General features: G+C 38.6%; 1 protein-coding gene across 1 annotated transcript; it reads left to right on the forward strand.

Annotated features, from left to right (window-relative positions):
- The first annotated feature begins 223 nt into the window (after positions 1 to 223).
- Positions 224 to 14,375, forward strand: LOC118888052 (collagen alpha-1(I) chain-like). The gene is made up of 2 exons (XM_036839026.1): positions 224 to 304; positions 12,978 to 14,375. The coding sequence occupies exons 1-2, from the start codon at positions 224 to 226 to the stop codon at positions 14,373 to 14,375; spliced, it is 1,479 nt and encodes a 492-aa protein (XP_036694921.1).
- The last annotated feature ends 434 nt before the right edge of the window (positions 14,376 to 14,809 follow it).

Below are 14,809 nucleotides of genomic sequence, written 5' to 3' on the forward strand. Positions count from 1 at the left end.
CAAAAGATACGCCCAACTCCTATTCCCCAGTACCTACAAATATGACCTTACTTGGAAAAAGAATTTGCGCAGATGCAATTAAGTTAAGGGTCTGGAAACGAGATCATCCTGGATTTAGGGTGAGCACCAAATCCAATGACTGGTGTCCTAATAAGAGGAAGGAGAGAGAGGGTGGACACCCACAGCCACAGAGGAGGAAACCCAAGGGGGAAGGCACATCAAGATGGAGGCCGAGATGGGAGAGATGCATCTACAAACCAAGGAACAGCAGGGATTTCTGGCCACGTCAGATGCTAGGAGACAGGCATGACACTGAGTCTCACCGAGAGCCTCCAGAAAGAAATCACCACTGACAGCTTCTTGATTTCAGATTTCTGGCCTCCACAACTGTGAGAGCACAAATTTCGGTTCTTTTACGCCACCAGTTGGCGGCAATTTGTCATGGCAGCCCTAAGAAACTAAGAAAGCCACCATCCACGTCAGTATTTCTTTTCAGGGCCTTGATCTCCTTCAAAGCAGTTACTGTTCTTTCCACATCTCCCAAAGGGGTAATCAAGAATTTCTGGTGGGGCTTCCCTGGTGGCGCAGTGGTTGAGAATCTGCCTGCCAATGCAGGGGACACGGGTTCAAGCCCTGGTCTGGGAAGATCCCACATGCCACGGAGCGACTAGGTCCGTGAGCCACAACTACTGAGCCTGCGCGTCTGGAGCCTGTGCTCCGCAACAAGAGAGGCCGCAATAGTGAGAGGCCCGCGCACCGCGATGAAGGGTGGCCCCCGCTCGCCGCAACTGGAGAAAGCCCTCGCACAGAAACGAAGACCCAACACAGCCATAAAATAAATTAATTAATTAATTAAAAATTTAAAAAAAAAAAAAAGAATTTCTGGTGATTGTCCTCCCAATTAACTATAATAAGGAGGCAAAATCTGGGCGAACACCTGAAGAAAAATGTCAAAGATACAAGAATGTTAGGTTATGGGAAAATGACTTTGCCTTTTAAAATGTGGTTGACTGGCTGGATCTAGAGCAAGCTGCCTCTTTCACAGTGTTGAACAGGCTCTGAGGCAATATAAGCCTAAGGAGACTTAATGACAAGACGTGCGGACATGTCCTGTTGATCAAACAATACTAGAGAAGCAAAAGAAGCTTAACGTTACTGACAAAAGAATGGTTCATTTAATAATGACATCTCCTTAATGATATGCAAATGAATTATTATGCTGCCTGAGGACGAGAAAAAAGAGCCAGCATGTAAAAATTTACATTTTCTTATTGATCTTATTGATGATCTTTTCTTGTATTTCTCTAGCATCTGCAAGAATTAATTTTAACAACTTTCCATATCATGAATCTTTGTATAGCCAGTGCATTCTTTAAACTATACAGAAAGACTCAAACTCTAACACTATCTTTTCATTTGCCCCAAATCCTTAATTCTGTGAACTGTATTTGGGTTCCTCCTAAAGTCTGGCCATAAGAAGCATTTTTCAGTTATTCTCAAGACCATATTCACCTAGGCACTTACTAAAAACGGATGATCACACTAAGAACAGAATGCTGTGGGTGAGACGCCTGGAGGGAAGCGAACTCTCAGACATGGGGAGTGAGTGAGGTGACCTCAGCATTCAGGAAAGGAGAGGAGAACATGGGTGACCAAAAGAACAGGAAGGAGAGAGTGACCCGTCTTCTGGCAGAGGAGAGAAGGTTTGGATCAGACAGGTGCTGGGCTTTAGAACAAAGGAGCTAACGGCCCAGAGACAAAAGTTCTCCTTAGTAAAAGGTTTAAAGGCTTACATAGGAAAAAGAAACTCATGTGCATTTAGGTATAAATAATTGCAATAGCAATACATGATTTTATATTAGGGGAATGAGAAATAAAAAATACATTCAGTTCCAGAAAAACAACCAGGGAGATTAAAGGAAAATTCTGTATATAATTGTAATATTGAAGAATCAGGTTTCTTCAGCTTCTTCTGGGAAGAACACACATAATGCATTTGAGGTTAAGAGGAAAATGGTTAGAAGGCATTCAGGCCTTGCCCATTTAATTTACAAGGTAACCTGTTATCATTTGTGTTGATTTTTCTTCACATGAAGTAGTCTGTAAAAGGCAGTGGACTCAAAGGGAATGGCCCTTATGATCACTTTAGCCTAATTGGAATTTATGTGATCTTACAGCCTCTAGAGTTCTCTAGTTAAGAAAGACTATGTATTCAGGTAAAGAAAAAAAAAAAAACAAAAAAACCCTACTGGAAACAACAGCAAAAGAACAGCAGCAAAACTGACTACAGGCTAATCATGAATGTCCTACGAGCCTAGAATTCTCCATCATCTACTCTTCCCCTATTACCTGAAACTTCTACACACATTAGGAAACTTTCCACTGCTTGCCTACTCTGTAAGAAAACAGCAGACAATCAGAGTTATTACTCCATGACTGACTGGAAATTTGTCTGCTGCTGAATGTTTGTCCCTTATTGTCTATCTCCATCAAAGGTCTTTATACAACTAATTTAAAGTATACACTTTTTAACGTGCTGTTTGATTGCTGTTAATTAGAATATACTAATCGTTCGCTCCTGTTGTATATTTTACAATTTGATCTAGGATAGGGTATATCCTGGAAGCTCTGCTATAAAGAACCAAACTCATGATGGCAGGGATCAAAGACCTTTTAAACGGGGTTAAGATTATGATTCCTGTTCGTCTCCATCTCCTGTGCTTGGAGACTTGGCATGGTAACTAGTAAAAACTGATTTGTGTTAAGTGCCCATTGTTTGAGAGGCTATGTGCACTTGCATTCACTCCTATATATGCATGTACACACACACACACACACACACACACACATTTTGATCAAAGGACAAAGTGTAAAATAGCAGGACTCAGGGACCACTAATATCTTCTATGATCATAAAAAAATATTTCCCACATATAACCTCAAATATATTTGTAAATTACATTGACTAAATATTTGTACATATCTTTTAAAAGCAAAACCTCTGTAGAGACAGCATGTCTCACAGATCAGGAGGAAGACAAGCACTGAAAGAGGAAACATTATGTTTGAGAATATGGCCCTACATAATCAGGTTCAGGCAGGGCGCTAAAGTCACTGGACTTCAGGCAACAAACAAGGGCAAATCTACTTCAAAAGTTCATTTAACACGCAAGTATTAAGTACTTCTAAAACTTATTTAATCTAGAGAAGCATAATGAAAGCATTTTTTTCTGGATACTTACAGTGATTGGGAACAAATATTTTAAAAATTAAGTGACAAAATGGTGACAAATATGTACATATCTTTAAACTTATTTATATAAGTTAGAAGTGTACTTGAATATTAGCCTTTAATATACATTAACAGAATCAGTGCAAAGAATTAATATATAATGTGTGTACATACACACATGCACACATTATTTCCACAGAAAAAATTAGAGAAAATGATATCGGGAATTAATTGTAAATATACATGCTGCTATCTATGTGCCTATATTCCAAAATATTATACAGTCAGCTGTGAAAATGTTTACCCAAGGAAAGCTAAAAGAATATTAAGTTGCAGGCTAATTTGTGCTTTACTCCAAATGATTGGCTCTATTATTAAATATTACTATAAGTAACTGACAAAAAAAATTCTTGCAACCTTGCAGCTGGCAATAAGTGAGTTAACACTGATAAGCTGTGGAAATACAGCAACTTGTTTTCATTCCTACACACTATTTAATTTTTTTCCAAAATCAGAAGTAGAGTTAGAATAATAAAATGTCAGTGTAGACAATATTCTCTTAAGCATTGTTACAAACTCCTAGGTTTATAAGTCAGGAAGTTGGTACTAAGAGATATTCAATAACCCACACAAGATGACACACATTTAAATGAAATCAAATCTCAGACTCTGGCAGGATTCATTGTTATGTCTATGATAATAAAATATCAAAATTAATTTTTTTCAAGCAATAATTCACTTAAGAGTCAACCAAAACAGTACAGCGGTTCCAATTATTTAAAAACATGCTTTTATGAAAGCTACTGCATTATGTTAATTATATTAAAATTCAAAAACATTCAGGCATACCTTCTGACATAATTTCACATTTGAGAATTTATCTTAAATAAATGCTTTTGGATGGCAACAAAGATATAAACCACAATTAAACCCTTCATTTAGCTTCTTTTAATCTTATGAAAATGTAAAACACAACAACTACCAAAATATCCAACCATATGAGACTGGTAAGTAATTTCTTTTAAATCCATACAATGAAATAATAAGCAGCCACTGAATTGGTGCTGTGGTAGGAAGATATTTAATGACATAGATTATTTTTAATTTAAAAAGTATATGTAGGATGCTATGATAAGTATCAAGTTGGCCAAAAATTAGTTCCGGTTTTTCCATAACATCTTACAGAGGAGACCCGAAAAAATTTTTTGGCCAACCCAATATGTGATAATAAACAAAATAAAATATATCATACATACACACATCACAATATCATTCAAATTTAGCTTATACAGTTGTGTATTCTGTATTGTATTTTGCATTTCTCTTTTGCATTTTACTGCATTATTACACTTAAGAACTTTTCCTTATGTCGGGAAAAGAATACTGAAACTGTAGTTTAATCATAATCATATAAGGAAATACTGAACAGTGGTTATAATAAACAAACAAGTTCGAAATACGTGAATAAAGAAAAATCTTAACAATATAAAGGTGAGTAAAACAGCAAATTGTAAAAACCTGCATACGGTAAACACAATGAATTTTGAGAAGCAACTGCTCTTTTAAATTAATCTTTAAAATTTAAAAATATTACTAAGGCTATATTTTAAATCTTGAATTTTGGTTTTTGAGTGTAAATAATTAAATGCCCCAATAAATGTCACAATAGGAATATTGCTGTTGGAAGTATTTTCATTCCATAATGTTGTTATTTCTCCCAACTTCCCTTTTTTCTTTTTTTTGTTCCCTGAGTAATTTTAGTTTTCCTTATTTTCATGTTATTTTAATAAAAAGGTGGGTAGGGTGGGGGGGGGTCCTTATTCTCCATGTTAATCTTTGCAGCCTTTGAAAGAAAAGTTCTCACTGGTGACACGATGAGGGCTCTTCTCAGTGGTGCCTGACGGACAGCTCTTGGTGGTGACACTGCTTTGGTGAACTTGGTCTTGCAGTTTTGGTCACTGGAAGTGTCAGTGTCTAATCATATTTGAGGATGGTTCTCACACTGGCAGCACTCACAAGGGTATGAAACGTAGAGCTCAACATGCCGATTCAGTAGTTTATGATAGAAATACAACAGTTCCCAGCCTTGATTGTGCAAGAGCCCCCCAAACACCTTCTTTCCCTAAACAAAACGCACAGGAATAGACAGATTATCTGAAGGTTGTTTGGCGAGCACTGAAAGAGCATATGTTATTTTATTTATGGGACATGTTACTAATGCCATCAGCCCAAGCCAGCCTGCTGCGTCAAACATTCAGAAAGCTAGCGGCCACCTTCTTCCCAGGGTGGCAGCAACACGAAAATTCCCAAATTGCCTTTGGGATTCTGAATTTGTTTGCCAGAATCTTTCTGATACACGTTAGAAACATTTGTCTCGTAGATATTGTTAACCCTGTCAATAAGATTACAGAGGCTGCCTTGGGGGTAGATTCTATTCTTTTTGGCAGAGGTTCTTTTTGTGTAGATTTGGTCTCATATGATGAGGTATCTTCTGACCATTACTGCATAACTGTTTATTTGAAATCTTAAGAGTCTTCTGAGGTATCTTTCTCTTACTTTTGCCTACAAGGACACTTTTTTCTGGATTTTATATTACCAACACTAATAAAAGGTTTTAAGCATTATTCATATTTTAAACAAGAATAAAAGTCTTTTGACATTGCTCAATGGAAAATATTTTTAAATAAAACTTTCAACATATGATTGGCTAAGCATGGGAAATAACATTTAAATGGATATATCATATGTAATCCTCTACGTGATATTATGTAACTAGCAAAACCACTGTCCCTTGACGTTACTACCCTTGAGTTTGCCACACAATTTAAATATGAGCTCTCCATAACTTCACTGGAGTTATGATAGGCTGATTTAGGGAAACAGGAAGTGTTGGAAATACTTAACAATTTTTACAGTGGTTACTCATAAGTTGATTCTCAATAAAATTAACTAAAAGGAAATGACCAAACTCCAAAAATAGGAAAAAGCAAAGAATTTTATCATGTAATTAATTATATTTTTAATCTAGATTTTTCACAAATCACCATGTCCATTTAAATATTAAACAGAGAATTAGGCAGATGATCTTATTTATATACAATCAATATCAAAACTGATGAGGGTAAATTCTGTTTCAATAATACTCTGTAAACTCAAACTTCTTTTTGTTGTTTTTCTTCCTCTCAAAAGAATGATCATTATGATAATGTGTTTCATCTGCACTATTGGTACATGCACACTTTTATTTAAATGTATCCAAAAAAAGGTTATTTATTTTTAAGTACTGTAACTTCAAATTTTAAAACTAACTTGGAAACTATTAACAGTGTAGAAAACAATATTGGTTGAAATGCACAAAATTTTTAAAACATTAAAATTATGAATGATCCTATGTAAATATTATTAGCATGAAAATTTGGACACAAATCTTACCAAATCAGTACCAGGAAATTGAAAACTGAATAATTAACACTGTTTTCTGCATTTAACTATTTCAGGGTTATTTTCCCTCAAAATTCATAAAATCAAATGTGATTTCTTTTATATATATATATATATATAATTTAGATTAGGTCATCACTCAAACTTTTCATTTAACTGAAACTTATTTTTAAATATGTATGCTAACCATTAAATTGTTTTCTTTTTTGTTCAAATTAATTACTGTTAACTGTTGAAAAGGCGAAATCTTAAAAAGTATAATATACTCCACAAACATCAATAAGAGATATTTTATTTAAAATCTTACTATGAAATTTGTAAAAGATAAAGTCTATAAACACAACGGAAATACCACTGACCATAATTATATTAAAAGTAATAAACTTTTAATTTTGATCCCACAGTTACCAATACAATTTTGAAGAACTGAGAAGCAAACGACTTACACAAATAAATTTAGCAACAATATATTTTAAGGCTAATAATACTTTTCATTATTTTAATGTATTTTTAATCAAAGTAAAATAAAGTTGGCAATAACTACAATATTATCAGATTCTCTGAATTTAATAAACAAAATATTAAGTTGTATGGAAAAGTATTGTGAAAAGTGTGAATAAGGAACCTCTGAGTGATATAAACAGATCTTGGATCTGTATTTTAGGAAAGACCTACAGTATAGGTAATGATATATACAAAATAAAAATTTAGTGTTTCTATACTCAATATCTATATGTATCACACATAAGAAGGCAAGGTATTTTTACTGTATTTAATGTGTTCCTAAAACAAACTTACTTTACATAAGGAATCTTTACATACCACATCAAATTAAAATTAAATAGCAACTTTATAAGACAATGAGAAAAAGAAATTGTGATACATCCCATCACAAAACAAATATTCTCCAGTTGTTAACCTCTTGGATTATCTTGTACTTAACTGGACTAAAAAGAAAAATATCAGTGTACTGTTTTATTTTTTTAATTTGATGATATGAACAGATCAATGATAGGAGGAGCATAATATTTACAGAGCATTTAATTTTATATTTATTCTTTAAATAATTTTAATCAAGCTTATGAATGCCGTCTCAATTTAGGAAAATGCTCTCCAAGAAAAAAAAAATTTCAGGGAGAGAAGGTAAATTAACATGTTTGGTTTTCAATAATATAACCACGTAACTTTCAAATCTCTGTTCAACAGGATATCGTTATCCTCTCAGGATATTCTATTCTAAGGAAAGTCCAAACTAATCAACATAGAAAATTAAAGCACACACACAAACACACACACACACACAGGGAAACCCATTTATCATTTCTAGCTGTCAAATTTGTTGAAATATGGGTTTCTTTGATTATGCTGCTATTGATTTTGTATATAATCACAGCTTAAACCTAGAAATATTTATCATCCAAATAATAAAACTAATTCCTGAAAACCGCATCAACAAGTTCTTCTTAGTTTTATTAGTAAATATTCAAAACCAGTCCATGCCACTGTCACCCTGTAACTGCTGAAATACTTTTTATTTTTAAAAGGTAACAGGAATAAATCTTTCTGCTTTAGTTAACACTTAATGAATAACTGATTGAGCTATAAGCCAGAAAATATTAAGTATCAATGCAGTCCATGAATGCATTGATACCTGTGACTGTTATTAGTTCCCATTAAACACATCTAGGTATACAAAATGTTAGAATCAAATGTATTTAATAAACTCGTTGTATAAACTGGAGGGCAAGCAACCACGGTGTAAGCAGGTGACCCCAGTCACCTTGCTTTCATCTTCATGTAACTGAGGCTGGGAAAGCATGTTTTCCATTCTTACTCGCCTGGGGCACTAGTTCAGTAAATTCTATAGACTCAGAGCATTTTTTTGGATTGTTTATTTTGCATGATAATGTTTGAAATCTGATGTTAGCATCAAAGATCCCTGTCATACAATGGTGATCAATATTCATTATAGAAGTCCAGCAAAAGACCAGCAGATTCCTAAACATACTCTACTATACTGAAAATGGGGAGATGAATAGGAACCTAATCTGATTATATTCTTAATAAAATTTCTAGCAAAGTAGTAATAATGCAGATTTGGGGGCTATATATAAAGTAATATCAATTTGAACTTTTTTAAAACAGTCATTCAGTCTTTCCAACAGCATTATACCTGCCTTTAGTTTAGGCACAGATTTCCAAAAATTGGCCAAATATTACAAAACCTTTAAAATATTCATATTAGAAAGTGGAAAACAATTATTTGGGGTATGGGGTGTTGTAAAACAATCAAAATCATAAAACATATCCCTATCATAATGTAAATACTACTTAGATAACTGTTTTCTTCTAATAATATCACATAGTAAATTCTTCCATGACTATACTTTCTATCTTTTAATTTTGCTTCTCTCCATCTGTTTCAAATCTCCTACTTCTTCAAAAAAATGCCTAGAAAGATATGCTTATTCTAATAACTGATAAATGATTCTGCTAAATCCTTAACTTTTTCACTAATTTGATACCAAGTTTTGATTCATCCACCTTTTTCAGTAATAACTCCTAAATATACATCCTATAAAAACGTGGAAGATAGTTTTCCACCATCACAAAGAAATACCTGTGTTTGTCTTATCCAATGATTTTAACCTTTAAATAACATTACACATAATCCATATAATATTCTATACTTAGGGATTAATTACCAGTTTTACGGTAGTTGGGTGAATAGTAAGGTGGTTTACCAATCATTTCTATGACCGAACATTCTAAAACCATATGGCAGAACTAGTAATGTCCTATGCAACCATACAGAAAAAACTGCCTCAAGTCCCTAGACTTCAAAAATAATTTTGGATAATCAATGAAATAAAACCCATTCCTTAATATTGATATGGTAAGAGCAAAATTGCACTCGTGTTTAAAATGTGAATATACATACAATTAACACAGGTGATCATATACATATAATTAAGCTATATTTATTCTTGGCAGGGTTTTATAAAATTAAGTGCTGACTGAAATGAAAACAGTTCTTAAAAATAAAGATATCTGCCCCCAATACATCATAAACATATGAAGATTAAATCAGAGTAATACTCAAATTTGGAAATATCATTTGAAATAAATCTTCAGATTCTCATCATTTCTGCTAAGACATATTCTAAGATACATTTTAACTGCTGGGCTCATCCAGAATAATTCGTATTTTCCTATATTGTAACTGATCTCTCATATATTCGGCTTCAAACTCTTTCTTCTCATTCAGAATTAATGATGTCCCCCCCCCCCGATAAAACCTAAGCTTCAAATATATATGCATTTTCTAGAAATTACAAGTGAAAGTCATATTCAGTTATACTTTATATTACAGGTGAAGTCAAACAGCTGCTGACAAGATAGAAATTAAAGAATAAAAAGATTTCATCTTTTGTTTGATCTTCACTGACTGATAAATCTATTTTATCTCTTAGATGATAATTTAATGGAGAAAAAAACAAAACTCACTGCTTCTTCATAATCTCTCAGTCCCTCTAAATGTTTTTTTTTTGTTTAAGTTTCATTCAGTTGAAATATATTTAAGTCTAAAACTAACAGCTAATTTTTAGGCTGTTGGAAGAAAACTACCTAATATAGCTGTAACAGAATAAAGTCCTGAAAAGATGGAATAAAGATAGAAATAATGCAAAAATGTGGATTAAAATCACTATAAGAAGGACAAATACTCAGTGATTGCCAAGCTGCAAAAATGAGGCTTCGGTTAAATACAGACACACTCTTTAACTGATACTTTAAAATAACCCATTTGTGATACTGTAGTTTTTAAAATAAGAATTAAAAAGTTAATTATTAAAGTATTTCCAAAATTCATCCATACAATACCAGTGTCATTTCAGGAGACTTAACACTATCTACCTACCTACCTACCCTCCTATTCAATGTTTTCTCCCTTAAACTTGAACCCGACTTCAGCAGTCTGCTACATGATTCTGCCAAGTAATCTTAACTGAACAAGCTTACTACTGTATTATGTAGCGAGTACTGAGCATTTTTAAAGTTCCAAAATATAATTTATCTATCTATATATCCATGTTATATCAAAATTATATCAATTGTATCAATATTTCATTGAGATTGAATTCATGGAAAAGCCTATAAACACATCTGGTTTTCTTTGCAAATGTATATGTCACATAAGCAATGACCATAATATATACTCACTTCTACCCTATTTTACTAAATTAACATTGCTGTTACTAGCTGCCTTTTAAATTACCAATAAGTTCTCATGCTTGAGGAATTTAACATGCTTAATAATGATAAAAAAATTAGTAAATGTCCTGTTCTCATATTTTTAAACATTTAAACATGGCATTAATCTTTCGGCATCTTACATTGAAATCCTTTTGGTTTTGCAATGTGTGAAGGGGTAAGGTATGTGATAAATTTAGAAAATTCCACAATGAATTTATGTGACAACAGACAAGATAAAATCAGTTCCTTCAGGAAAGTAATTATATTATTTTACAACGTGGGGAGTTCCAAGCCTTCCTTAATATTACGTGAATGTAAAGGAAATAGAGTTTTCAGAATTCACAATTCAGTACTTTCCTAGAGACGTTACCTGATGATTTAGAAAATAATCACATAAATTTTATAAACACGTGCACTCAATGTAAAGCAGGTATAGTTCAAATGATTACCGGCACTACATTTTCCAGAAGCATCCTACTTGCCCCTAAGTTCCCTGAGATGTTTGATACATAGTTGTAACTTTTAAATTACTAAATAATAAAATTAAAATAAGCCCTGAGTTCTTCCAGACTAGTTAAGCAGAGTTCTATGTCACAGCAAAATCTACAGCAAAATAACAATGAAAGGTGCAGAGACTGGAGATGAGTATAGCCTAGATTCGAAAACCAGCTCTTTCCTGAAACAGCGCGGTGAAGACCTGAAGTTTCTTAAGCCTTTGCTGCTTTGTCTATAAAATGGGCAACCTATTTTTCTCTGTTAACTTTAAAGTTACACTGTCAGATGCATGACTTCCTAGGAAGTTTATAAATTTATGTAGGAAGGCAGATTATTTCTCTACATGATTATTGTTACCATAATTACCAATGTACAGGTACAAAAAGGTAGCCTTTGAAGGTTCTTCCCTTTCTATCTGAGTGTATGACTAACGTGTTCAGGTCACAGCAATTCCAAAGTTCACGCAAGTCTGGGGAACAAGGACCAGCAACTCACCAGAATTAACTAAAAAGTTTTACCAACTTTTCGTCTTCAATTTTGGCTACAGTAAATTATTTCAAGAAATAGGTATATCGGCCTAGCTTAACTTTGTAAAACACACACTCAGTTACATTCAAACTACTGAAAAGCATTCAAACTCATAATGTTGAGTCACCTTTAAATACAACTTTGTGTCGTTTTTTAAATGATCACACAGTAATAAGACTTTTATTATGGCAGGAGGGATTGTTTTCCATGGTGCTGTGAGTCACCCCCCAAAATGTAACTATAGGACCAACTGGTATTTCTGACATGAGTGAATCATATTATACTTTAATTTATACAAGGAACCAGTTTTTTTTAACGTATTATGGAAGAAAAAAGCTTATAGAATTAAAGTTTCTACAGATATGCTCCGATTATATTTCAGTGGGCATGCAATTTTCTTTTCAAATAGGACAGAAAATCCACTGCCTCTCCTAAAATGAGCTCCATATACTTTTTTTTTTTTTTTCTTTTGTATCATCGTGATTGAATGGGGACACAAGAGTGTTAGGCAGGTTCCAGCACAGCTTTACACTGCCCCATCTGCTGGTATGCCTGCATCTCCTGCACCCAGTGGCAACCTCTAAAAAGTAGCACGAACTAATTCAGCAGGTGGCTTCAAAAGGCTCCAGCGCGTTGCCTGAGAAACTTACTGTGACTTTTTAATTTTCGCCCAGAGTTCCAATTTCACCGTAAATTTTTAAAATTAATTAAGAACCCACAACCGTCATTAAAATACTAAGGCAGCGAGGACACGCTTCACCGTAGGGGATCTAAGGCAAACCAGAAGGAACTAGGCTATTCATTCACTGCCGGCTTGCACACTGCTCCAAGCACAGACGCAGACATTTATCTAAGGGTCCTAGAGCCGTTCACCCAGTCGAGAAATGGAAATACATGCATAAAAGTTTTAAAGAGATTTTTGAAGCACGCCTATCGGTGGGCCCGTAAGCGGCGCAGGAGAAGATAACGCCTCTCCGAACGGGATTTGCCCAACGACCGAGCGGGAAGCCCTCGGCCTTCTCCGCAGCATCCTGGCCGGCGGCCGCAGGGTCGCGCGTTCGGACCAGGCGGCCGGACTTTTCCCGCAGCTCCTCGTCGCAGACGGGACAGCGAGCGGCTGCCGCCCCCCGCCCGGCCGCCAACGCCGCCGCCGCTGCAAAATAAGGGCTACTCCGCTCCTGGAGCCGGGCGGCTGCAAACTTCCCCTGTTTTGCACGTACCTCCTTCTGCCAACTTGAACGTCCTTCCTCGCAGGGGGACCGGGGAAAACCATTACAGCGTCCCAGGGAACGGCGGCGAAGGGCACCCTCGCAAGGAAAGACCCGCGCCTCCGCCAGGGACGCCCGTTCGCGCAGGTGGGCAGCACCGCTGCCGGCGGGTCCGCCCCCCTCCCGCCCCCCTCGGCCGGCGCTGCCCAGGCTGCGGGGAGGGCGGCTGCAGCGGCCACGGGCAGCGCCAAGAGGACCCGGGCAGCCCGCGCCAGCCGCGCGGGAAGGCGGCACGTACCTTGCTGCGGTCGCCGGGCGCCGAGCCCGAGCCGGGAGCGTGGCGGGGGGCGGCGGGGCGGGGGCGCAGGGCGCCGCCGGGCGCTCGGCCCGGAGAACTTGGGCAGAGCCTCCGCCGCGGTCTCCGCCGGCGGCGCGAGCAACACGTCCGGTTTGAACTTTCCAGCTCCGGGCCCGGCGAATACGCGCTCACGCACGGACAAGCGCGCGCCGGCAGAGCCTCTCAGGGGCGAGCCAAGCGGCCCCGGGGCCTCCGCGGCCGCGTCCTCCGCGCTGCCCGGCTCTCATTGGCGCGGAGGTTCCTGCGCTATTTATTTATTTCCTCCTCCTCGCTCCTTCCCCCGCCCGCGCGCGCGCGCGCGCGCGCCCCTCCTCCGCCCCTCGGTCCGCGCGGCCGGCCGCCGGGGCTCCGGCTGCGGCGCGGCGGGGATGCGCGCCGGGCGGGCCGGGAGAGAGAGAGAGGGCGCCGGGCTGCGCGGAGGAGGCGAGGGGCGCGAGGCCGAGGAGGCGCGGGGCGGACGCGGGCGAAGGCTGCGCCGCGGCTCCCCGGCCCGGGCCGAGCCCCTGCGCGCCCGGACGCCGCCTCTGCTGCCCGCCCCGCGGCTGGCCCCAGCCCCCCGGGGACGCTGCGACGTGCCACCGCCGGCCAGCCAGGGGAGCGCGAGCCGGCCCTTTCTCAGTGGTGGCTTAGGCGCTGCGCGGTGCGGCTTCGCTCTCCGCACGGTCCTCGGCCCGGACCGTCGGGAGAGCCGCCGTCCACCCCGGGGAGGCGGCGGGCTGAGCCCTGGCAGGGAACGCGGCGCTGGCTCCGGACCGCAGGCTCCGCGCGCGCTCTGGGACGCCCCCGCCACGCTCCGAAGCCGCCCCGCCACGAGCTCCGAGCGCCCATGCCTCTGCTGCTGCGGTTCGCCCGCAGATGAGCTCTCAAAGGTGCGCCGGGCGCTGGTGCCGCCGTCTTCCCGCGGACGGTCTGCCTGGTACCCAAAACTGAAGGAGGGATGACCTTAGAGCAGGCCGCCCTCACCCACCGCATTCAGCCTCCGCGCCGGGCTGGAAGGAGCCCGGTTCTGGTTCAGTGAAATCCGTCTTCCACTGGCGTCTTCCCGACCCTGCTTCGGAGCGCCTTCTCCAACCCAAACCCCTTCCAGGCTTCCCTTGAGGTAAAGCCGGTTTTTGTTTTTGGTTTAAGGGTTCATGATTTGAGTCATGGAAAGGGGGAAAAAAAAAAAAATTAAAAGGAAGTAATTCTAGAATAGAGCTAGATAAATAAACAGTAAACTAAGCACCATCCCAAAGACTAGAATGCAAATCTCACCTCTTGGATTTGGAAATGGGGTTCCCTTCCTCAATGATT

Source organism: Balaenoptera musculus, chromosome 21, assembly GCF_009873245.2.
Source record: "Balaenoptera musculus isolate JJ_BM4_2016_0621 chromosome 21, mBalMus1.pri.v3, whole genome shotgun sequence".
In the NCBI taxonomy this organism is placed as follows: domain Eukaryota; kingdom Metazoa; phylum Chordata; class Mammalia; order Artiodactyla; family Balaenopteridae; genus Balaenoptera; species Balaenoptera musculus.

Coding starts and splice junctions, on each gene's coding strand:
- LOC118888052 (XM_036839026.1), top strand. CDS start 224: ATGGAGGCCGAGATGGGAGAGATGCATCTACAAACCAAGGAACAGCAG. Junction 305..12,977: donor CGTCAGATGCTAGGAGACAG/GCATGACACTGA, acceptor CCTTCTCCGCAG/CATCCTGGCCGGCGGCCGCA.